The following is a 23512-nucleotide window of genomic DNA, read 5'->3' as shown; positions in this document are numbered from 1 at the left end:
AATAAAAGGACATCTTGTAGAGTTCAGAGGGATATAGGATCAAGCATAGAGAGACCAGAGTGGTATACCACAAAGCAAGCTAGATCTACTCAGGCTTTTATAAAGCTAGCCAGCTTCAGTTAGCTTCACATTCAGTTAGCTTCACATTCAGTTAGCTTCACATTCCAGGTCAGGCTTAATTCATACTATGATGTTGGATATTGCTCGTCCACCTGCCGCCAACTCTAGTAGGCTAGTAGCTGCATGCGTGTATTATTTCTTATTGTTGAGAAGGAACCTGCAAGTAAGCATTTTGTTGGACGATGATACCATGCATATCCCGTACATACAGTGCATTTGGAAAGTATTTAGACCCCTTGGCTTTTTCCAAATGTTGTTACGTTACAGCCTTATTCTAAAGTTGATTAAATGATTTATTTATTCTCATCAATCTACACACAATAACCCAATAATGACAAGCGAAAACAGAAACAAATGTATTAAAAATAAAAAAACAGAAATACCGAGACAGACAAAAAGATGTCTGCAGCATTGATGGTCCCCAAGAACACAGTGGCCTCCATCATTCTTAAATGGAAGAAGTTTGGAACCACCAAGACTCTTCCAAGAGCTGGCTGCCCGGCCAAACTGAGTAATCAGGGGAAAAGGGTCTTGGTCAGGGTGGTGACCAAGAACCCGATGGTCACTCTGACAGAGCTCCAGAGTTCCTCAGTGGAGATGGGGGAATCTTCCAGAAGGACAACCATCTCTGCAGCACTCCACCAATCAGGCCTTTATGGTAGTGGCCAGACGGAAGCCACTCCTCAGTAAAAGGCACATGACAGCCCGCTTGGAGTTTGCCAAAAGGCACCTAAAGGACACTGACCATGAGAAACAAGATTCTCTGGTCTAATGAAACCAAGATTGAACTCTTTGGCCTGAATGCCAAGTGTCAAGTCTGGAGGAAACCTGGCACCATCCCTACAGTGAAGCATGGTGGTGGCAGCATCATGCTGTGGGGATGTTTTTCAGCTGCAGGGACTGGGAGACTAGTCAGGATCAAGGGAAAGATGAACGGAGCAAAGTACAGAGAGATCCTTGACGAAAACCTGCTCCAGAGAGCTCAGGACCTCAAACTGGAGTGAAGGTTCACCTTCCAACAGGACAACGACCCTAAGCACACAGCCAATACAAAGCAGGAGTGGCTTTAGAACAAGTCTCTGAATGTCAGGCTATATACAGGGAGTACCGGTACAGAGTCAATATACAGGCTACAGTGAGGGAAAAAAGTATTTGATCCCTTGCTGATTTTGTACGTTTGCCCACTGACAAAGACATGATCAGTCTATAATTTTAATGGTAGGTTTATTTGAACAGTGAGAGACAGAATAACAACAAACAAATCCAGAAAAACGCATGTCAAAAATGTTATAAATTGATTTGCATTTTAATGAGGGAAATAAGTATTTGACCCGTCTGCAAAACATGACTTAGTACTTGGTGGCAAAACCCTTGTTGGCAATCACAGAGGTCAGACATTTCTTGTAGTTGGCCACCAGGTTTGCACACATCTCAGGAGGGATTTTGTCCTACTCCTCTTTGCAGATCTTCTCCAAGTCATTAAGGTTTCGAGCCTAACATTTGGCAACTCGAACCTTCAGCTCCCTCCACAGATTTTCTATGGGATTGAAGTCTGGAGACTGGCTAGGCCACTCCAGGACCTTAATGTGCTTCTTCTTGAGCCACTCCTTTGTTGCCTTGGCCGTGTGTTTTGGGTCATTGTCATGCTGGAATACCCATCCACGACCCATTTTCAATGCCCTGGCTGAGGGAAGGAGGTTCTCACCCAAGATTTGACGGTACATGGCCCCGTCCATCGTCCCTTTGATGCTGTGAAAAAATGTCCTGTCCCCTTAGCAGAAAAACACCCCCAAAGCATGATGTTTCCACCTCCATGTTTGACGGTGGGGATGGTGTTCTTGGGGTCATAGGCAGCATTCCTCCTCCTCCAAACACGGCGAGTTGAGTTGATGCCAAAGAGCTCGATTTTGGTCTCATCTGACCACAACACTTTCACCCAGTTCTCCTCTGAATCATTCAGATGTTCATTGGCAAACTTCAGATGGGCCTGTATATGTGCTTTCTTGAGCAGGTGGACCTTGCACGGCGTAGTGTGTTACCAATTGTTTTCTTGGTTACTATGGTACCAGCTGCCTTGAGATCATTGACAAGATCCTCCCGTGTAGTTCTGGGCTGATTCCTCACTGTTCTAATGATCATTGCAACTCCACGAGGTGAAATCTTGCATGGAGCCCCAGGCCGAGGGAGATTGACAGGTCTTTTGTGTTTCTCCCATTTGCGAATAATCGCACCAACTGTTGTCACCTTCTCACCAAGCTGCTTGGCGATGGTCTTGTAGCCCATTCCAGCCTTGTGTAGGTCTACAATCTTGTCCCTGACATCCTTGGAGAGCTCTTTGGTCTTGGCCATGGTGGAGAGTTTGGAATCTGATTGATTGATTGCTTCTGTGAACAGGTGTCTTTTATACAGGTAACAAGCTGGGAGTGTGCTCCTAATCTCAGCTCGTTACCTGTATAAAAGACACCTGGGAGCCAGAAATCTTTCCGATTGAGAGGGGGTCAAATACTTATTTCCCTCATTAAAATGCAAATCAATGTATAACATTTTTGACATGCGTTTTTCTGGATTTTTGTTGTTGTTATTCTGTCTCTCACTGTTCAAATAAACCTACCATTAAAATTACAGACTGATCATTTCTTTGTCTGTGGCAAAACTTACAAAATCAGCAGGGGATCAAATACTTTTTTCCCTCACTGTATATACAGGGAGTACCGGTACAGAGTCAATGTGCGGGGGTACAGGTTAGTCCAGGTAATATGTACATGTGGGTAGAGTTAAAGTGACTATGCATAAATAATTAACAGAGTAGCAGCAGCTTAAAAAGAGGGGGTGGGGGGGGGACAATGCAAATAGTCCGGGTAGCCATGTGATTAGCTGTTCAGGAGGAGTCTTATGGCTTGGGGGTAGAAGCTGTTAAGGAGCCTTTTGGACCTAGACTTGGCGCTCTGGTATCGGATGCCGTGCGGGAGCAGAGAGAACAGTCTATGACTAGGGTGGCTGGAGTCTTTGACAATTGTTAGGGCCTTCCTCTGACACCGCCTGGTATAGAGGTCCTGGATGGCAGGAAGCTTAGCCCCAGTGATGTACTGGGCCGTTCGCGCTACCCTCTGTAGTGCCTTGCGGTCGAAGGCCGAGCAGTTGCTATACCAGGCGGTGATGCAACCAGTCAGGATGCTCTCGATGGTGCAGCTGTAGAAGTTTTGGAAGATCTGGGGACCCATGCAAAATCTTTTCAGTCTCCTGAGGGGGAATAGGCCCTCTTCACGTCTGTCTTGGTGTGTTTGGACCATGATAGTTTGTTGGTGATGTGGACACCAAGGAACTTGAAGCTCTCAACCTGCTCCACTACAGCCCCGTCGATGAGAACGGGGGCGTGCTCGGTCCTCCTTTTCCTGCAGTCCACAATCATTTCCTTTATCTTGATCACGTTGAGGGAGAGGTTGTTATCCTGGCACCACACGGCCAGGTCTCTGACCTTCCTATAGGCTGTCTCATCATTGTTGTGTCATTGGAAAACGTAATGATGGTGTCGGAGTCGTGCCTGGCCATGCAGTCATGGGTGAACAGGGAGTACAGGAGGGGACTGAGCATGCACCCCTGAGGGCCCCCCATGTTGAGGATCAGTGTGGCAGATGTGTTGTTACCTACCCTTACCACCTGGGGGCGGCCCGTCAGGAAGTCCAGGATCCAGTTGTAGAGGGAGGTGTTTAGTCCCAGGGTCCTTAGCTTAGTGATGACCTTTGAGGGCACCATGGTGTTGAATGCTGAGCTGTAGTCAATGAATCTGGAGTGATGGAGGTAGATATGCATAGGGGTAAGGGGTGATGGATGTAGATATGTATAGGGGTAAGGGGTGATGGAGGTAGATATGTATAGGGGTAAGGGGTGATGGAGGTAGATATGTATAGGGGTAAGGGGTGATGGAGGTAGATATGTATAGGGGTAAGGGGTGATGGAGGTAGATATGCATAGGGGTAAGGGGTGATGGAGGTAGATATGTATAGGGGTAAGGGGTGATGGAGGTAGATATGTATAGGGGTAAGGGGTGATGGAGGTAGATATGTATAGGGGGTAAGGGGTGATGGAGGTAGATATGTATAGGGGTAAGGGGTGATGGAGGTAGATATGTGTAGGGGTAAGGGGACAGGGGTGATGGAGGTAGATATGTGTAGGGGTAAGGGGACAGGGGTGATGGAGGTAGATATGTATAGGGGTAAGGGGTGATGGAGGTAGATATGTATAGGGGTAAGGGGTGATGGAGGTAGATATGTATAGGGGTAAGGGGTGATGGAGGTAGATATGTATAGGGGTAAGGGGGTGATGGAGGTAGATATGTATAGGGGTAAGGGGTGATGGAGGTAGATATGTATAGGGGGTAAGGGGTGATGGAGGTAGATATGCATAGGGGTAAGGGGGTGATGGAGGTAGATATGTATAGGGGTAAGGGGGTGATGGAGGTAGATATGTATAGGGGTAAGGGGGTGATGGAGGTAGATATGTAATGGGGTAAGGGGTGATGGAGGTAGATATGTATAGGGGTAAGGGGTGATGGAGGTAGATATGTATAAGGGTAAGGGGTGATGGAGGTAGATATGTGTAGGGGTAAGGGGACAGGGGTGATGGAGGTAGATATGTATAGGGGTAAGGGGTGATGGAGGTAGATATGTATAGGGGTAAGGGGTGATGGAGGTAGATATGTATAGGGGTAAGGGGTGATGGAGGTAGATATGTATAGGGGTAAGGGGTGATGGAGGTAGATATGTATAGGGGTAAGGGGTGATGGAGGTAGATATGTATAGGGGTAAGGGGTGATGGAGGTAGATATGTATAGGGGTTAGGGGTGATGGAGGTAGATCTGTATAGGGGTAAGGGGACAGGGATACTGGAGTGATGGAGGTAGATATGTATAGGGGTAAGGGGACAGGGATACTGGAGTGATGGAGGTAGATATGTATAGGGGTAAGGGGACAGGGATACTGGAGTGATGGAGGTAGATATGTATAGGGGTAAGGGGACAGGGATACTGGAGTGATGGAGGTAGATATGTATAGGGGTAAGGGGTGATGGAGGTAGATATGTATAGGGGTAAGGGGTGATGGAGGTAGATCTGTGAAATAGAAGCATTGTGGACATAGACATATATTCCATAGAAGGGTTTTGGAACCTCTAACCCTGTTAAACTCAATAGCTGCCAGTCTTTACTTGAATGGGAACTGCTATGGATTATATGTCTATGACTTTTTTTTAGGGGGTAGATCAGCTTTAATATTTCAGATAGATTGTAACTTCCATCAATGTAATTGTCTGCATCACTTCCAATCCCCCGTGTTTTTTTTTTCTCTCAAAAAAATTAATAAATATATATATTGGAGTAAACTAGTGAACAACAATGCTTAGGCCTCTACTTCCAGCTTATACATACTATATACATTTTATGGACACAGTCAAATTCTACAATAATTATATTTTGTTTGTTTTTACTCCTGAACTTCCTCCGATCATTTTCATGATGTCCATCTGGTTTGCTTCTATATGCCATATTTTTCTAACTGTGCTCCTTCACAAAAGCTCTCAACCTACAACCTATATACTTATTATTTTTACATTTTACATTTGTCATTTACCAGACGCTCTTATCCAGAGCGACTTACAGTTAGTGAGTACATTTTTCATATTATGGACACAGTATGCTCTCAGACATTTCATTCAGGGTAAATGGAGTTAGCCCTTAGTTAGCAGGTTAGTTCTGAAGGATTCATTGCCATAGAACTGTACCTAGCTAAAAGGTTAGCCGCTGTCAGACTGTGTTCCCCTGCCAGTCCACTCCCATGGTGTTGTAGAGGGAGTGACCAGGGCACCAATGGCTGGAAGGGTCCCAGAAGAGACTTCATAGGCTTACTGCAAGTTGCTCTCTTGTGAGGGGAGATGACAGGCAACACACTCCCTGCACACCAAGGCCTGACATATCCTGTATTATGACAATGGCACAGAAATACATGTTTATTTAATGACCATGTACAGTGGGGGAAAAAAAGTATTTAGTCAGCCACTAATTGTGCAAGTTCTCCCACTTAAAAAGATGAGAGAGGCCTGTCATTTTCATCATAGGTACACGTCAACTATGACAGACAAATTGAGAAAAAAAAATCCAGAAAATCACATTGTATGATTTTTTTATGAATTTATTTGCCAAGTATGGTGGAAAATAAGTATTTGGTCACCTACAAACAAGCAAGATTTCTGGCTCCTCTGTCCTCCACTCGTTACCTGTATTAATGGCACCTGTTTGAACTTGCTATCAGTATAAAAGACACCTGTCCACAACCTCAAACAGTCACACTCCAAACTCCACTATGGCCAAGACCAAAGAGCTGTCAAAGGACACCAGAAACAAAATTGTAGACCTGCACCAGGCTGGGAAGACTGAATCTGCAATAGGTAAGCAGCTTGGTTTGAAGAAATCAACTGTGGGAGCAATTATTAGGAAATGGAAGACATACAAGACCACTGATAATCTCCCTCGATCTGGGGCTCCACGCAAGATCTCACCCTGTGGGGTCAAAATGATCACAAGAACGGTGAGCAAAAATCCCAGAACCACACGGGGGGACATAGTGAATGACCTGCAGAGAGCTGGGACCAAAGTAACAAAGCCTACCATCAGTAACACACTACGCCGCCAGGGACTCAAATCCTGCAGTGCCAGACGTGTCCCCCTGCTTAAGCCAGTACATGTCCAGGCCCGTCTGAAGTTTGCTAGAGTGCATTTGGATGATCCAGAAGAGGATTGGGAGAATGTCATATGGTCAGATGAAACCAAAATAGAACTTTTTGGTAAAAACTCAACTCGTCGTGTTTGGAGGACAAAGAATGCTGAGTTGCATCCAAAGAACACCATACCTACTGTGAAGCATGGGGGTGGAAACATCATGCTTTGGGGCTGTTTTTTCTGCAAAGGGACCAGGATGACTGATCCGTGTAAAGGAAAGAATGAATGGGGCCATGTATCGTGAGATTTTGAGTGAAAACCTCCTTCCATCAGCAAGGGCATTGAAGATGAAACGTGGCTGGGTCTTTCAGCATGACAATGATCCCAAACACACCGCCCGGGCAACGAAGGAGTGGCTTCGTAAGAAGCATTTCAAGATCCTGGAGTGGCCTAGCCAGTCTCCAGATCTCAACCCCATAGAAAATCTTTGGAGGGAGTTGAAAGTCCGTGTTGCCCAGCGACAGCCCCAAAACATCACTGCTCTAGAGGAGATCTGCATGGAGGAATGGGCCAAAATACCAGCAACAGTGTGTGAAAACCTTGTGAAGACTTACAGAAAACGTTTGACCTGTGTCATTGCCAAGGGTATATAACAAAGTATTGAGAAACTTTTGTTATTGACGAAATACTTATTTTCCACCATAATTTTGCAAATAAATTCATTAAAAATCCTACAATGTGATTTTCTGGATTTTTTTTTCTCATTTTGTCTGTCATAGTTGACGTGTACCTATGATGAAAATTACAGGCCTCTCTCATCTTTTTAAGTGGGAGAACTTGCACAATTGGTGGCTGACTAAATACTTTTTTTCCCCACTGTAGATCACACACTGACCTCTATACATTCTATGATATAGCCTAGCGATTATAATATTCCTTCTGTCTTTCCAGAGACATTTCTTCAGGAACCTGGGCTCCATCATAACCTACGCCTTCCTGGGAACAGCCATCTCCTGCTTCGTCATCGGGTGAGTCAGTGTATTGGTGGGATCGATTAGATCACGTCTGGTATGGAACTCTTGTAATCCTCTCCTCTCCTCTCCTCAGAAACCTGATGTATGGAGTGGTGAAGCTGATGCAGTTCGTTGGGCAGCTGACTAACAAGTTCTACTACACAGACTGTCTTTTCTTCGGGGCCATCGTCTCTGCCACTGACCCAGGTAGGTACTGCCATTCAGCAACATCATCGCCACCTCAGCCCAGTGGAGGGCTCTCTCTACAGGCCTTATGAGCAGTAGCAAACCTCTGGAGCCATTTCAAATATCATCCCTCCTAATTCACTACAAGGATGGTCATGGTACATACATTCTAGCAAGCAACACGTTGTGTGTGTGTATTTCAGTGACGGTGCTGGCCATCTTCAATGAGCTCCATGCAGATGTGGATCTTCATGCCCTGCTGTTTGGAGAGAGTGTCATGAACGACGCGGTGGCCATCGTCCTCTCCTCGTAAGTTACTGTTTTCCTCCTCTCTCCTCCCAACGCTCTCTCTCTGTGTGTCAGAGGGTTTCTCTGTTTCTGGTTTATTGCTGTTCTCTCCTCTTTCCCTCCTCTTGCCCCTCCTCCTCTTCCCCTCCTCCTCTTTCCCCTCCTCTTTCTCCTCCTCCTCTTTCTCTTCCTCTTCCCCCTCCTCCTCTTTCTCCTCCTCCTCTTTCTCTTCCTCTTTCCCCTCCTCCTCTTTCTCCTCCTCCTCTTTCTCCTCCTCCTCTTTCCCCTCCTCCTCTTTCTCCTCCTCCTCGTTCTCCTCCTCCTCTTTCCCCTCCTCCTCTTTCTCCTCCTCCTCCTCTTTCTCCTCCTCCTCTTTCCCCTCTTCCTCTTTCTCTTCCTCTTTCCCCTCTTCCTCTTTCTCCTCTTTCCCCTCCTCCTCTTTCTCTTCCTCTTTCCCTCCTCCTCTTTCTCCTCTTTCCCCTCCTCCTCTTTCCCCTCCTCCTCTTTCTCTTCCTCTTCCCCCTCCTCCTCTTTCTCCTCCTCCTCTTTCCCCTCTTCCTCTTTCTCTTCCTCTTTCCCCTCTTCCTCTTTCTCCTCTTTCCCCTCCTCCTCTTTCCCCTCCTCCTCTTTCCCCCCTCCTCTTTCCCCCCTCCTCTTTCCCCTCCTCCTCTTTCCCCCCTCCTCTTTCCCCCCTCCTCTTTCCCCTCCTCCTCTTTCCCCCCTCCTCTTTGTCCTCCCCCCCTCCTCTTTCCCCTCCTCCTCTTTCCCCCCTCCTCTTTCCCCTCCTCCTCTTTCCCCCCTCCTCTTTCCCCCCTCCTCTTTCCCCCCCTCCTCTTTCTCCATCCCCTCCCCCTCCTCTTTCCCCCCTCCTCTTTGTCCTCCTCCCCCCTCTTTCTCCTCCCCCTCCCTCTCCTCTTTCCCCCTCCTCTTTCCCCCCTCCTCTTTGTCCTCCTCCTCCCCCCCTTCTCCCCCCTCTTTCTCCTCCCCCTCCCCTCCTCTTTCCCCCCCTCCTCTTTCCCCCCTCCTATTTCCCCCCCCTCCTCTTTGTCCTCCTCCTCCTCCCCCCCTCTTTGTCCTCCCCCTCCCCCCTTTCTCCTCCCCCTCCCCCCTCTTTCTCCTCCCCCTCTCCTATTTCCCCTCCTCTTACCCCCCTCCTCTTTCTCCTCTTCCTCTTTCCCCCCTCCTCTTTCCCCCCTCCTCTTTCTCCTCCCCCCTCCTCTTTCCCCCCTCTTCTTTCTCCTCTTCCTCTTTCCCCCCCTCCTCTTTCCCCCCTCCTCTTTGTCCTCCTCCTCCTCCCCCCCTCTTTCTCCTCCCCCTCCTCTTTCTCCTCCCCCCTCCTCTTTCCCCCCCTCCTCTTTCTCCTCCTCCTCTTTCCCGCCCTCCTCTTTCCCCCTCCTCTTTGTCCTCCTCCTCCTCCTCCCCCCCTTTCTCCTCCCCCTCCCCCTCCTCTTCCCCCTCCTCCTCTTTCCCTCCTCCTCTTTCTCTTCCTCTTCCCCCTCCTCCTCTTTCTCCTCCTCCTCTTTCCCCCTCCTCCTCTTTCTCTTCCTCTTTCCCCTCTTCCTCTTTCTCCTCTTTCCTCCTCCTCTTTCCCCTCCTCCTCTTTCTCTTCCTCTTTCCCCCTCCTCTTTCCCCTCCTCCTCTTTCCCCCTCCTCTTTCCCCCTCCTCTTTCCCCTCCTCCTCTTTCCCCCTCCTCTTTGTCCTCCCCCCTCCTCTTTCCCCTCCTCCTCTTTCCCCCCTCCTCTTTCCCTCCTCCTCTTTCCCCCCTCCTCTTTCCCCCTCCTCTTTCCCCCTCCTCTTTCTCCATCCCTCCCCTCCTCTTTCCCCCCTCCTCTTTCCCCACCTCCTCTTTCCCCCTCCTCTTTGTCCTCCTCCCCCCTCTTTCTCCTCCCCCTCCCTCTCCTCTTTCCCCCTCCTCTTTCCCCCCTCCTCTTTGTCCTCCTCCTCCCCCTTCTCCTCCCCCCCTCTTTCTCCTCCCCCTCCTCCTCTTTCCCCCCTCCTCTTTCCCCCCTCCTATTTCCCCCCCTCCTCTTTGTCCTCCTCCTCCTCCCCCCTCTTTGTCCTCCCCCCTCCCCCCTTTCTCCTCCCTCTCCCCCCTCTTTCTCCTCCCCCTCCCTCCTATTTCCCCCCCTCCTCTTACCCCCCTCCTCTTTCTCCTCTTCCTCTTTCCCCCCTCCTCTTTCCCCCCTCCTCTTTCTCCTCCCCCCCTCCTCTTTCCCCCCCTCTTCTTTCTCCTCTTCCTCTTTCCCCCTCCTCTTTCCCCCCTCCTCTTTGTCCTCCTCCTCCTCCCCCCTCTTTCTCCTCCCCTCCTCTTTCTCCTCCCCCCCTCCTCTTTCCCCCTCCTCTTTCTCCTCCTCCTCTTTCCCGCCCTCCTCTTTCCCCCTCCTCTTTGTCCTCCTCCTCCTCCCTCCCCCCTTTCTCCTCCCCCTCCCCCTCCTCTTCCCCCCTCCTCTTTGTCCTCCCCCCTCTTTCTCCTCCCCCTCCCCCTCCTCTTTCCCCCCTCCTCCTCTTTCCCCCCTCCTCTTTCCCCCTCCTCCTCTTTCTGGAGCGGAGACAGACCTGGTGCTCTATTGACCCATACTGACAACTGCTATCAGTTACTGGAGAGGCCCATTGTGGTGTAGCTGGAGAGGCCCAGTGTGGTGTAGCTGGATGTGGTGTAGCTGGATGTGGTGTAGCTGGAGAGGCCCAGTGTGGTGTAGCTGGAGATGCCCAGTGTGGTGTAGCTGGATGTGGTGTAGCTGGATGTGGTGTAGCTGGAGAGGCCCAGTGTGGTGTAGCTGGAGATGCCCAGTGTGGTGTAGCTGGATGTGGTGTAGCTGGAGAGGCCCAGTGTGGTGTAGCTGGAGATGCCCAGTGTGGTGTAGCTGGATGTGGTGTAGCTGGATGTGGTGTAGCTGGAGAGGCCCAGTGTGGTGTAGACTGGGCAGAGGCCCACCCACTGGGTAGCCAGTCAGAATACGTTTTTCCCCACAAAAGGGCTTTATTACATCTGTGGCATTGTGTTGTGTGACAAAACTGCACATTTTAAAGTGGCCTTTTATTGTCCCCAGCACAAGGTGCACCTGTGTAATGATCATGCTGTTTAATCAGCTTCTTGATATGCCACACCTGTCAGGTGGATGGATTATCTTGGCAAAGGAGAAATGTTCACTAACAGGGATGTAAACAAATTTGTGCACAAAATTTGAGAGAAATAAGCTTTTTGTGCGCATGGATCTTATTTTTTTTTATTTCAGCTCATGAAACATGGGACCAACACTTTACATGTTACGTTTATGTTTTTGTTCAGTGTAGTATGCCGCCTCTGGAGCAAATTAGGGTTAAGTGCCTTGCTCAAGGGCATATCGACAGATCTTTCACCTTGCCGGCGACATTTCGCTTACTGCCCCAACACCGCTAGGCTACCTGCCGCCTGTGAAACGTATTGCTCCTGTGAAACGTATTGCTCCTGTGAAACGTATTGTTCCTGTGAAACGTATTGTTCCTGTGAAACGTATTGCTCCTGTGAAACGTATTGCTCCTGTGAAACGTATTGCTCCTGTGAAACGTATTGCTCCTGTGAAACGTATTGCTCCTGTGAAACGAAGGATATTTGTATGATGGATGAAAGTGTTAATGTTTGCTTCAAGTTCTGTGTCCTGTGTTTTTGTTCCAGGTCTATTGTAGCTTACCAGCCTGCTGGATCCAACACGCACACCTTCGATGCCACGGCCTTCTTCAAGTCAGTGGGTGTTTTCCTGGGCATCTTCAGTGGATCCTTCGCCATGGGAGCCATCACTGGAGTGTTCACTGCACTCATATCCTTTTACTGAAACATCGCTACAGAACATAGCTGTCAAGAAATATCAAATATTTGGTTCTTTACTAGATCTAGTAACTAAAATCACTTAAAAAGGGTAGTCAAAATGTGCTGCCATCTTGTTTATTATGTTGGGAGGAAAGAGTCATGTTTTAAGGAATAGCTAGTCTGAAGAGGTCACTGCCCTCATATCCTGAAAGATTACCACCGCTTTATTAACAGCGTGTTTAGTACACTGGCAACACTGTACTGGCAGTGTCCACTGTTCTGCTTCTCTAACTCCTCTGCCTCTACGTGACGAAGTTCACCAAGCTGCACTGTTTCCCCCTGCTGGAGACAGCCCTCTTCTTCCTCATGTCCTGGAGCACCTTCCTATTGGCCGAGGCCTGCGGGTTCACAGGTCAGGACCGGGGTGGAAGGGTCAAGAGGGGCTAGCTGCTCTGTATGCGTCCCAAATGGCACCCCATTCCCTATAAAGTGCATAAGGCTCTGGTCTAAAGTAGTGCACTATATAGGGAATAGGGTGCCATTCTCTGGTCTAAAGTAGTGCACTATATAGGGAATAGGGTGCCATTCTCTGGTCTAAAGTAGTGCACTATGTAGGGAATAGGGTGCCATTCTCTGGTCTAAAGTAGTGCACTATATAGGGAATAGGGTGCCATTCTCTGGTCTAAAGTAGTGCACTACATAGGGAATAGGGTGCCATTCTCTGGTCTAAAGTAGTGCACTATATAGGGAATAGGGTGCCATTCTCTGGTCTAAAGTAGTGCACTATATAGGGAATAGGGTGCCATTCTCTGGTCTAAAGTAGTGCACTATATAGGGAATAGGGTGCCATTCTCTGGTCTAAAGTAGTGCACTATATAGGGAATAGGGTGCCATTCTCTGGTCTAAAGTAGTGCACTATATAGGGAATAGGGTGCCATTCTCTGGTCTAAAGTAGTGCACTATATAGGGAATAGGGTGCCATTCTCTGGTCTAAAGTAGTGCACTATATAGGGAATAGGGTGCCATTCTCTGGTCTAAAGTAGTGCACTATATAGGGAATAGGGTGCCATTCTCTGGTCTAAAGTAGTGCACTATATAGGGAATAGGGTGCCATTCTCTGGTCTAAAGTAGTGGACTATATAGGGAATAGGGTGCCATTCTCTGGTCTAAAGTAGTGCACTATGTAGGGAATAGGGTGCTGTTTGGGATGCAGACTGTAATATAAAGTTAGCACACTGGCTGCAGTCAATGTTTTACAGATTTTGCTAAAGAAAGAGCAGATCACATACAGTTGAAGTGGGAAGTTTACATACACTTAGGTTGGAGTCATTAAAACTCGTTTTTCAAACACTCCACACATTGCTTGTTAACAACCATTAACAACTATAGTTTTGGCAAGTCGGTTAGGACATCTACTTGACACAGGTAATTTTTCCAACAATTGTTTACAGACAGATTATTTCACTTATAATTCACTGTATCACAATTCCAGTGGGTCAGAAGTTTACATACACTAAGTTGACTGTGCCTTTAAACAGCTTGGAAAATTCCAGGAAATGATAGCTTTAGAAGCTTCTGATAGGCTAATTGACATAATTTGAGTCAATTGGAGGTGTACCTGTGGATTTATTTCAAGGCCTACCTTCAACCTCATTGCCTCTTTACTTGACATCATGGGAAAATCAAAAGAAATCAGCCAAGACCTCAGAAAAAAATGTGTAGACCTCCACAAGTCTGGTTCATCCTTGGGAGCAATTTCCAAACGCCTGAAGGTACCGCGTTCATCTGTACAAACAATAGTACGCAAGTATAAACACCATGGGACCACGCAGCCGTCATACCGCTCAGGAAGGAGACGCGTTCTGTCTACTAGAGATGATCGTACTTTGGTGCGAAAAGTGCAAATCAATCCCAGAACAACAGCAAAGGACCTTGTGAAGATTCTGGAGGAAACAGGTACAAAAGTATCTATATCCACAGTAAAACGAGTCCTATATCGACATAACCTGAAAGGCCGCTCAGCAAGGAAGAAGCCACTGCTCCAAAACCACCATAAAAAAGCCAGACTACGATTTGCAACTGCACATGGGGACAAAGATCGTACTTTTTGGAGAAATGTCCTCTGGTCTGATGAAACAAAAATTTAACTGTTTGGCCATAATGACCATCGTTATGTTTGGAGGAAAAAGGGGTTGCTTGCAAGCCGAAGAACACCATCCCAACCGTGAAGCACGGGGGTGGCAGCATCATGCTGTGGGGGTGCTTTGCTGCAGGTGGGACTGGTGCACTTCACAAAATTGATGGCATCATGAGGAAGGAAAATTATGTGGATATATTGAAGCAACATCTCAAGACATCAGTCAGGAAGTTAAAGCTTGGTCGCAAATGGGTCTTCCAAATGGACAATGACCCCAAGCATACTTCCAATGTTGTGGCAAAATGGCTTAAGGACAACAAAGTCAAGGTATTGGAGTGGCCATCACAAAGCCCTGACCTCAATCCTATAGAAAATGTGTGGGCAGAACTGAAAAAGCGTGTGCGAGCAAGGAGGCCTACAAACCTGACTCAGTTACACCAGCTCTGTCAGGAGGAATGGGCCAAAATTCACCCAACTTATTGTGGGAAGCTTGTGGAAGGCTACCCGAAACGTTTGACCCAAGTTAAACAATTTTAAAGGCAATGCTACCAAATACTAATTGAGTGTATGTAAACTTCTGAGCCACTGGGAATGTGATGAAATAAATAAAAGCTGAAATAAATCATTCTCTATACTATTATTCTGACATTTCACATTCTTAAAATAAAGTGGTGATCCTAACTGACCTAAGACAGGGAATTTGTACTAGGATTAAATGTCGGAAATTGTGAAAAACTGAGTTTAAATGTATTTGGCTAAGGTGTATGTAAACTTCCGACTTCAACTGTAGCAAAAACAATAAGAGGATTATAGATGCAGCATAGGGAGGCAGGTAGCCTAGCAGTTGAGAGCGTTGGCCCAGTAACTGAAAAGTCGCTGGTTCGAATCCCGAGCAGACTAGGTGAAAAATCTGCGATATGCCCTTGAGCAAGGCACTTAACCGTAATTGCTCCTGTAAATTACTCTGGATAAGAGTGTCTGCTAAGTGACTAAAATGTCAAATGAATATGCATACATTTTTATTTTTATTTTATTTAACTAGGCGAGTCAGTTAAGAACACATTCTTATTTACATTGACGGCCTACCAAAACACAAAAGGCCTCCTGCGGGGACAGGGGCTGGGATTAAAAATAAAAAATAAAATACAAATCTAGGACAAAACACACATCACGACAATAGAGACACCCGAACACTACATAAAGAGAGACCTAAGACAACAACATAGCATGGTAGCAACACCACATGGCAGCAGCACAACATGGTAACAGCACAAAACATGGTAAAAACATTATTGGGCACAGACAACAGCACAAAGGGCAAGAAGGTAGAGACAACAATACATCAGGCGAAGCAGCCACAACTGTCAGTAAGAGTGTCCATGATGGAGTCTTTGAATGAAGAGATGGAGATAAAACTGGCAGCAGCTACTCTTCCTGGGGTTTATTATGGATCCCCATTAGTTCCTGCCAAGGCAGCAGCTACTCTTCCTGGGGTTTATTATGGATCCCCATTAGTTCCTGCCAAGGCAGCAGCTACTCTTCCTGGGGTTTATTATGGATCCCCATTAGTTCCTGCCAAGGCAGCAGCTACTCTTCCTGGGGTTTACCATGGATCCCCATTAGTTCCTGCCAAGGCAGCAGCTACTCTTCCTGGGGTTTATTATGGATCCCCATTAGTTCCTGCCAAGGCAGCAGCTACTCTTCCTGTGGTTTATTATGGATCCCCATTAGTTCCCTGCCAAGGCAGCAGCTACTCTTCCTGGGGTTTATTATGGATCCCCATTAGTTCCTGCCAAGGCAGCAGCTACTCTTCCTGTGGTTTATTATGGATCCCCATTAGTTCCTGCCAAGGCAGCAGCTACTCTTCCTGGGGTTTTATTATGGATCCCCATTAGTTCCTGCCAAGGCAGCAGCTACTCTTCCTGGGGTTTATTATGGATCCCCATTAGTTCCTGCCAAGGCAGCAGCTACTCTTCCTGGGGTTTATTATGGATCCCCATTAATTCCTGCCAAGGCAGCAGCTACTCTTCCTGGGGTTTATTATGGATCCCCATTAGTTCCTGCCAAGGCAGCAGCTACTCTTCCTGGGGTTTATTATGGATCCCCATTAGTTCCTGCCAAGGCAGCAGCTACTCTTCCTGGGGTTTATTATGGATCCCCTTTAGCTGATGCCAAGGCAGCAGCTACTCTTCCTGGGGTCCAGAAACATTAAGGCAGTTATATACAGTTTAATATATTACATTACATTACATTTCGTAACACTTTACCCAATAGATTTAGTGTGTTCCCTCAGGCCACTACTCCACTATCACATATCTACAATACAAAGTCCATGTGTAGGTGGGTGTCTTATCATGTGTCTGTACCTGTGTGTGTCTCTTCAGTCCCCGATGTTCCATAAGATGTATTTTATCTGTTTTTTTTAGATCCGATTCTACTGCTTGCATCAGTTACCTGATGTGGAATAGAGTTCCATGTAGTCATGGCTCTATGTAGTACTGTGCGCCTCCCATAGTCTGTTCTGGACTTGGGGACTGTGAAGAGACCTCTGGTGGCATGTCTTGTGGGGTATGCATGGGTGTCTGAGCTGTGTGCCAGTAGTTCAAACAGACAGCTCGGTGCATTCAACATGTCAATACCTCTCACAAATACAAGTAGTGATGAAGTCAATCTCTCCTCCACTTTGAGCCAGGAGAGATTGACATGCATATTATTAATGTTAGCGCTCTGTGTACATTTAAGGGCCAGATATGCTGCCCTGTTCAATTGTAATTTTCCTGAGTCCCTCTTTGTGGCGCCTGACCACATGACTGAACAGTAGTCCAGGTGTGACAAAACTAGGGCCTGTAGGACCTGCCTTGTTGATAGTGCTGTTAAGAATGCAGAGAATCGCTTTATTATAGACAGACTTCTCCCCATCCTAGCTACTGTTGCATCAATATGTTTTGACCATGACAGTTTACAATCCAGGGTTACTACATGCAATTTAGTCTCCTCAACTTGCTCAATTTCCACATTATTCATTACAATATTTAGTTGAGGTTTAGGGTTTAGTGAATGATTTGTCCCAAATACAATGCTTTTAGTTGTTTAGTTTAGAAATATTCAGGACTAACTTATTCCTTACCACCCATTCTGAAACTAACTGCAGCTCTTTGTTAAGTGTTGCAATGATTTCAGTCGCTGTAGTAGCTGACGTGTATAGTGTTGAGTCATCCGTATACATAGACACACTGACACTCAAAGCCAGTGGCATGTCATTAGTAAAGATGGAAAAAGTAATGGGCCTAGACAGCTGCCCTGGGGAATTCCTGATTCTACCTGGATTATGTTGGAGAGGCTTCCATTAAAGAACACCATCTGTGTTCTGTAAAACAGGTATCTCTCAATCCACAATATAGCAGGGGGTGTAAAGCCATGACACGTTTTTCCAGCAGCAGACAATGATCGATAATGTCAAAAGCCGCACGGAAGTATAACAAAACCGCTCCCATAATGTCGTTTGTGTAAGTGCTGTGCTTGTTGAATGTCCTTCCCTATAAGCATGCTGAAAGTCTGTTGTCAATTTGTTTACTGTAAAATAGCATTGTATCAGGTCAAACACAATTTTTTCAAAATGTTTACTACGGGTTGGTAACAGGCTGATTGGTCGGCTATTTGAGCCAGTAAAGGGGGCTTTACTATTCTTAGGTAGTGGAATGACTTTAGCTTCCCTCCAGGCCTGAGGGGGCACACTTTCTAGTAGGCTTAAATTGAAGATGTGGCAAATAGGAGTGACAATATCGTCCGCTATTATCCTCAGTAATTCTCCATCCAGGTTGTCAGACCCCGGTGGTTTGTCATTGTTGATTGACAACTATAATTGTATCACCTCTTCCACACTAACTTTACGGAATTCAAAATTACAATGCTTGTCTTCCATAATTTGAATGAGCTGCAGTTAGTTTCAGAGCATTGTTTTTGGGATAAATCATTCACTAAACCCTAAACATCAACTAAATATTGTAATGAGTAATGTGGAAATTGAGCAAGTTGAATTGACTAAACTGCTTGGAGTAACCCTGGATTGTAAACTGTCATGTTCAAAACATTGATATAACAGTAGCTAAGATTGGGAAAAGTCTGTCCATAATGAAGCTCTGCTCTGCATTCTTAACAACAAGGCAGGTCCTACAGGCCCTAGTTTTGTCGCACCTGGACTACTGTTCAGTCGAGTGGTCAGGTGCCACAAAGAGGGACTCAGGAAAATTGCAATTGGCTCAGAACAGGGCAGCACGGCTGGCCTTTAGATGTACACAGAGCACTAACATTAATAATTTGCATGTCAATCTCTCCTGGCTCAAAGTGGAGGAGAGATTGACTTCATCACTACTTGTATTTGTGAGAGGTATTGACATGTTGAAATCACCGAGCTGTCTGTTTGAACTACTGGCACACAGCTCGGACACCCATGCATACCCCACAAGACATGCCACCAGAGGTCTCTTCACAGTCCCCATGTCCAGAACAGACTATGGGAGGCACACAGTACTACACAGTAAAATTAGATTTAAAAAACAGATAAAAATACACCTTATGGAACAGCGGGGTCTGTGAAGCAACACAAACATAGACACATGCATACAAACACATGATTACATCCACACTACACACACACGTACACATAGATTTTGTATCGTAGATATGTGGTAGTAGAGTAGAGGCCTCAGGGCACACACTTAATGTGTTGTGAATGTGTTGTATTGTTTTTAAAATTGAATAACTGCCTGAATTTTTCTGGACCCCAGGAAGAGTAGTTGCTGCCTTAGCAGGAACTAATGGGGATCCATAATTAATACAAATACACAGATGGTCCTACAAGCTGTGAAGGACCAACTACGCTGGGGCCAGTTATACTTGGATGTGTAGTGGCAGTGTTTGTTGCTGGCATGTCATGCCTAATGTAATGGTGTTGACCTGAGGTTACTGTTTGTTAGGGGTGCCAGGTAGGTTGTGCCAGCAGAGAAAATATAGATTTCTCCTTTTTGTTTATGAAGGAATGAGTCCCGTCCGGTCCGTCAAGTCTACACCAATACAAAGGACTCAGTTTGGAAATACACTTTATATAAACCCTTAAAACATTGGAAATAACTTCAAAACAACTTTTGCGTTGGTTCCTAAATAAATGATCACACACATAATGTTTTCTGGTTCCTCAAGAAAAGTCCCATACCTCGGCCTGGTAAATGAGTTCAGTGAACCCAAGTGACCACAGTCACGCATATATCCTTCCATAAAGTGATGCGTAAAACCGGTCTCGTTCATACAATCAGATTGCAATAAACTCCTGTTGCACACACACAGAGTATCAGAAACTTCAGAATGAGCCTTCTGATTCAATGAATGATGGAGCTGAGTTTGCCTTTTTGCCCAAAATTTCATTTAAGGTGCTCCAAAGCTTTTTACTATCATTCTTTGTCATTTATCTTTGTTTCATTGTGTAGTTTCTTCTTCTTTTTGTTTAGTTTAGTCACATGATTTCTAAATTTGCAGTACGTTTGCCAATCAGTTGTGCAGCCAGACGATTTGGCAATTCCTTTTGCCTCATCCCTCTCAACCACACAATTGTTCAATTCCTCATCAATCCATGGAGATTTAAATTGTTAGTCATTTTCTTAATGGGTGCTTATTAGTAACTGGAATAAGCAATTTGTGTCCCAAATGGCACCCAATTCCCTTTATAGTGCACTACTTTTGACCAGAGGGGACAATTTGGGAAGCAGACTGTGTATCCTCAGGTGTGCTATGCTTAGACCTTTCTATCTCTGTGTGTTCTGTCCCAGGTGTCGTGGCGGTGCTATTCTGTGGGATCACTCAGGCCCACTACACCTACAGCAACCTGTCTGAGGAGTCCACCAAGCGCACCAAGCAGGTAACACCCTACATACTACACCCTAACACTCCAGCCCTAACCCTTACAACTAATCCTACATACTACACCCTAACTCTCCATCCTCTCCTGGTTGTTATGCTAGCTGTAAAGGGCCACCTACACTGGGGCCAGATGGTTCAATTGTGAGAAATGTCTCAGTCCCTGGAGCAAAAACGTTGTGCTATCCGGGAGCACGAGTGCAGGACATCAATAAGCTGCTCCCAAACATTTTAAACCAGCATCAGGAAATTGAGTCTATCATAGTTCATGTGGGATTCAATGACATTATGAAGGGCAGCTCAGAACAGCTGAAGATGGATTTTAAAGAACTGATTGGGTCACTACTTGACACCAACAAACTCCCTATAATATCTGGCTCTCTGCCCTCCCTAAATCGTGGCATTGAACGGTTCAGCAGACTTTTAGCCCTCCATAACTGGCTACGAGACTATTGCAGCTCTGTGGGTGTAACATTTATTGACAATTTTGATATCTTCTGGAAACAAAGCTCGCATTATAAGGAGGATGGGATCCACCCAAATCATTTGGGTTCCTGGTTCCTTTCACAGCATTATAAGGCTGCGTTGAGACAATGACTTATAAATGACCCAAGCCCAGCTCATTTAATCCCTACCTTTGTGTCGCTGAGTTGTCATAATGATTCAGCAAATACACATTATCCTAGGGGCGTTGGAAGACACAATGTAAGTAACCTAATTTATGTCCCTCTAGCTGCCCTGAATGCCTCTGCTGATCCTGCAGCTATTGTATGCAGTAATCATGTGCCTATGAACCAGAGATATACTGTTAGGAAGTCCACTGTGTGCAGCTCACCCCGCACTAATAAAAATAACCCGAGTATGTCTACCTCTGCTAAACTTCCCAGGAAAGCAATAAAAAACAATCAAGCATCTCAGAAAAGTGCTAAAAATAGCCCACGTTAACATATGTAGCTTAAGAAACAAGGTTCATGAAATCAATAATTTCCTAGTAACAGATGACATTCATATTCTGACAATCTCTGAAACTCACTTGGATAATACCTTTGATGATAAAGTGGTAGCAATACATGGTTATAAGATCTACAGAAAATACAGAAATGCCAAAGGTGGAGGTGTGGCTGTTTTTATATTCAGAACCACATTCCTTTAAAGCTAAGAGAGGATCTCATGTTAAATACTGTTGAAGTAATATGGCTACAGGTTCATCTGCCTCACCTAAAGCCCATTCTGGTGGGAAGCTGCTATAGACCACCAAGTGCTAACAGTCAGTATCTGGATAATGTGTGAAATGCTTGATAATGTATGTGATATCAATAGAGATTTATATTTTCCGGGTGATTAAAATAATTTTTTAGCTACTGATGTTACAAGCGTGATTCAGAAATTAGGGAAAGGTATTTTTTATTCAAGAAGAAGGGATTAACTTTTTCAATGCTAGTTAAGGATACTATAGTTATCACGTTTCACATTGGATTTATTAACTACAAAAAAGTAAGATGTGTTTTTCTTTTAATTCTGTTGCCACTGCGCACACACAAGCTTGTTAGCTAGTTAGCTAGCTCTGGTCTAGATCTCAAACTCTAGGTGGCATTGTGTGTAATGTAATGGAACTGAGAGTCATGACCAAGGGCTAGCTCTGGTCCAATGTTAGTTAAGCCAACTCTTTGAAGTTCAAAGACATTCAAAGTTCCTTCATAGAAGCTCTTCTGTGGGCCCTAATACACCCCAGCGGCAGAGGGGGACTGCCAACCTAGGGGTACGCGGCAGAGGGGGACTGCCAACCTAGGGGTACGCGGCAGAGGGGGACTGCCAACCTAGGGGTACGCCCCAGTGGCAGAGGGGGACTGCCAACCTAGGGGTACGCCCCAGTGGCAGAGGGGGACTGCCAACCTAGGGGTACGCGGCAGAGGGGGACTGCCAACCTAGGGGTACGCCCCAGTGGCAGAGGGGGACTGCCAACCTAGGGGTACGCCCCAGCGGCAGAGGGGGACTGCCAACCTAGGGGTACGCCCCAGCGGCAGAGGGGGACTGCCAACCTAGGGGTACGCCCCAGTGGCAGAGGGGGACTGCCAACCTAGGGGTACGCCCCAGTGGTAGAGGGGGACTGCCAACCTAGGGGTACACGGCAGAGGGGGACTGCCAACCTAGGGGTACGCCCCAGTGGCAGAGGGGGACTGCCAACCTAGGGGTACGCCCCAGTGGCAGAGGGGGACTGCCAACCTAGGGGTACGCGGCAGAGGGGGACTGCCAACCTAGGGGTACGCCCCAGTGGCAGAGAGGGACTGCCAACCTAGGGGTACGCCCCAGTGGCAGAGGGGGACTGCCAACCTAGGGGTACGCCCCAGTGGCAGAGGGGGACTGCCAACCTAGGGGTACGCCCCAGCGGCAGAGGGGGACTGCCAACCTAGGGGTACGCGGCAGAGGGGGACTGCCAACCTAGGGGTACGCCCCAGCGGCAGAGGGGGACTGCCAACCTAGGGGTACGCCCCAGCGGCAGAGAGGGACTGCCAACCTAGGGGTACGCCCCAGTGGCAGAGGGGGACTGCCAACCTAGGGGTACGCGGCAGAGGGGGACTGCCAACCTAGGGGTACGCGGCAGAGGGGGACTGCCAACCTAGGGGTACGCCCCAGTGGCAGAGAGGGACTGCCAACCTAGGGGTACGCGGCAGAGGGGGACTGCCAACCTAGGGGTACTTTTGGACAGAGGGAAGGCTTTCTCCACTGTTAAGGTCTATCTAGTCGCTATTTCTGCTTGTCATATAGGCTTTGACGATAACACGGTGGGAAAACACGCCTCCTTATGTTGTTTCATGAAGGGGGCGCGTCGCTTACCTCCAGTTCCCAAGCCTTAAGGTCCCATCATGGGATTTGTCTATTGTGCTTCAGGCTATTTCATTGCTTGTGAATTTCCACCCGCCGCCTTTCTCTTCTATGGAAGCGGAGCATCTCCACCGTTTGTGCGTTGAGCATATACTTGGATAGGATGAGAGCTTTGCACAAGAGAGACCAACTCTTTGTGTTCTGGGCGCCTCCCTACAAGGCCTCAGGCCCCTTTCTCATCAACGGTTATCATATTGGATTGTGGAAGCTGTTATACTGGCCTATAACAGCAAGGGGTTACAGCCAGGGCTCACTCCCCCAGAGGTATGGCTACATCTTAGGCTCTGTTTAAGGGCTTCTCCTTGCAGGAGATTTGCGATGCGGCTTGTTGGGTGTCCCCACATACCTTGATGAGGTTCTACGGACCAGACGTCACTGCGCCTTCATTGGTGCATACTGTCCTCTGTGTCAGGGCCTCTGAGGGTGGGACTAGCTGGCTTCGAAGGGCATTTTTTTAACGGGAGTTGGCCATATCCCA

At 47.0% G+C, this 23512-nt stretch overlaps 1 protein-coding gene across 2 annotated transcripts in view; it reads left to right on the top strand.

The window, feature by feature from the left end:
* slc9a7 (solute carrier family 9 member 7) overlaps nucleotides 1–23512 on the top strand; it is a 180493-nt gene that overhangs the window by 23753 nt on the left and 133228 nt on the right. For both annotated transcript variants that reach the window (XM_041889517.1, XM_041889516.1), the window contains exons 4-9: nucleotides 7781–7857; nucleotides 7937–8049; nucleotides 8232–8337; nucleotides 11973–12114; nucleotides 12411–12516; nucleotides 20064–20152. In XM_041889517.1, the coding sequence (XP_041745451.1) occupies nucleotides 7781–7857; nucleotides 7937–8049; nucleotides 8232–8337; nucleotides 11973–12114; nucleotides 12411–12516; nucleotides 20064–20152 (633 nt within the window). The remainder of the gene's footprint in view (nucleotides 1–7780; nucleotides 7858–7936; nucleotides 8050–8231; nucleotides 8338–11972; nucleotides 12115–12410; nucleotides 12517–20063; nucleotides 20153–23512) is intronic.

Source organism: Coregonus clupeaformis, unplaced genomic scaffold (genome assembly GCF_020615455.1).
Source record: "Coregonus clupeaformis isolate EN_2021a unplaced genomic scaffold, ASM2061545v1 scaf0028, whole genome shotgun sequence".
Taxonomy (NCBI): domain Eukaryota; kingdom Metazoa; phylum Chordata; class Actinopteri; order Salmoniformes; family Salmonidae; genus Coregonus; species Coregonus clupeaformis.
Note: the sequence above shows the minus strand (reverse complement) of the source record. Positions and strands in the feature narration are given on the sequence as shown.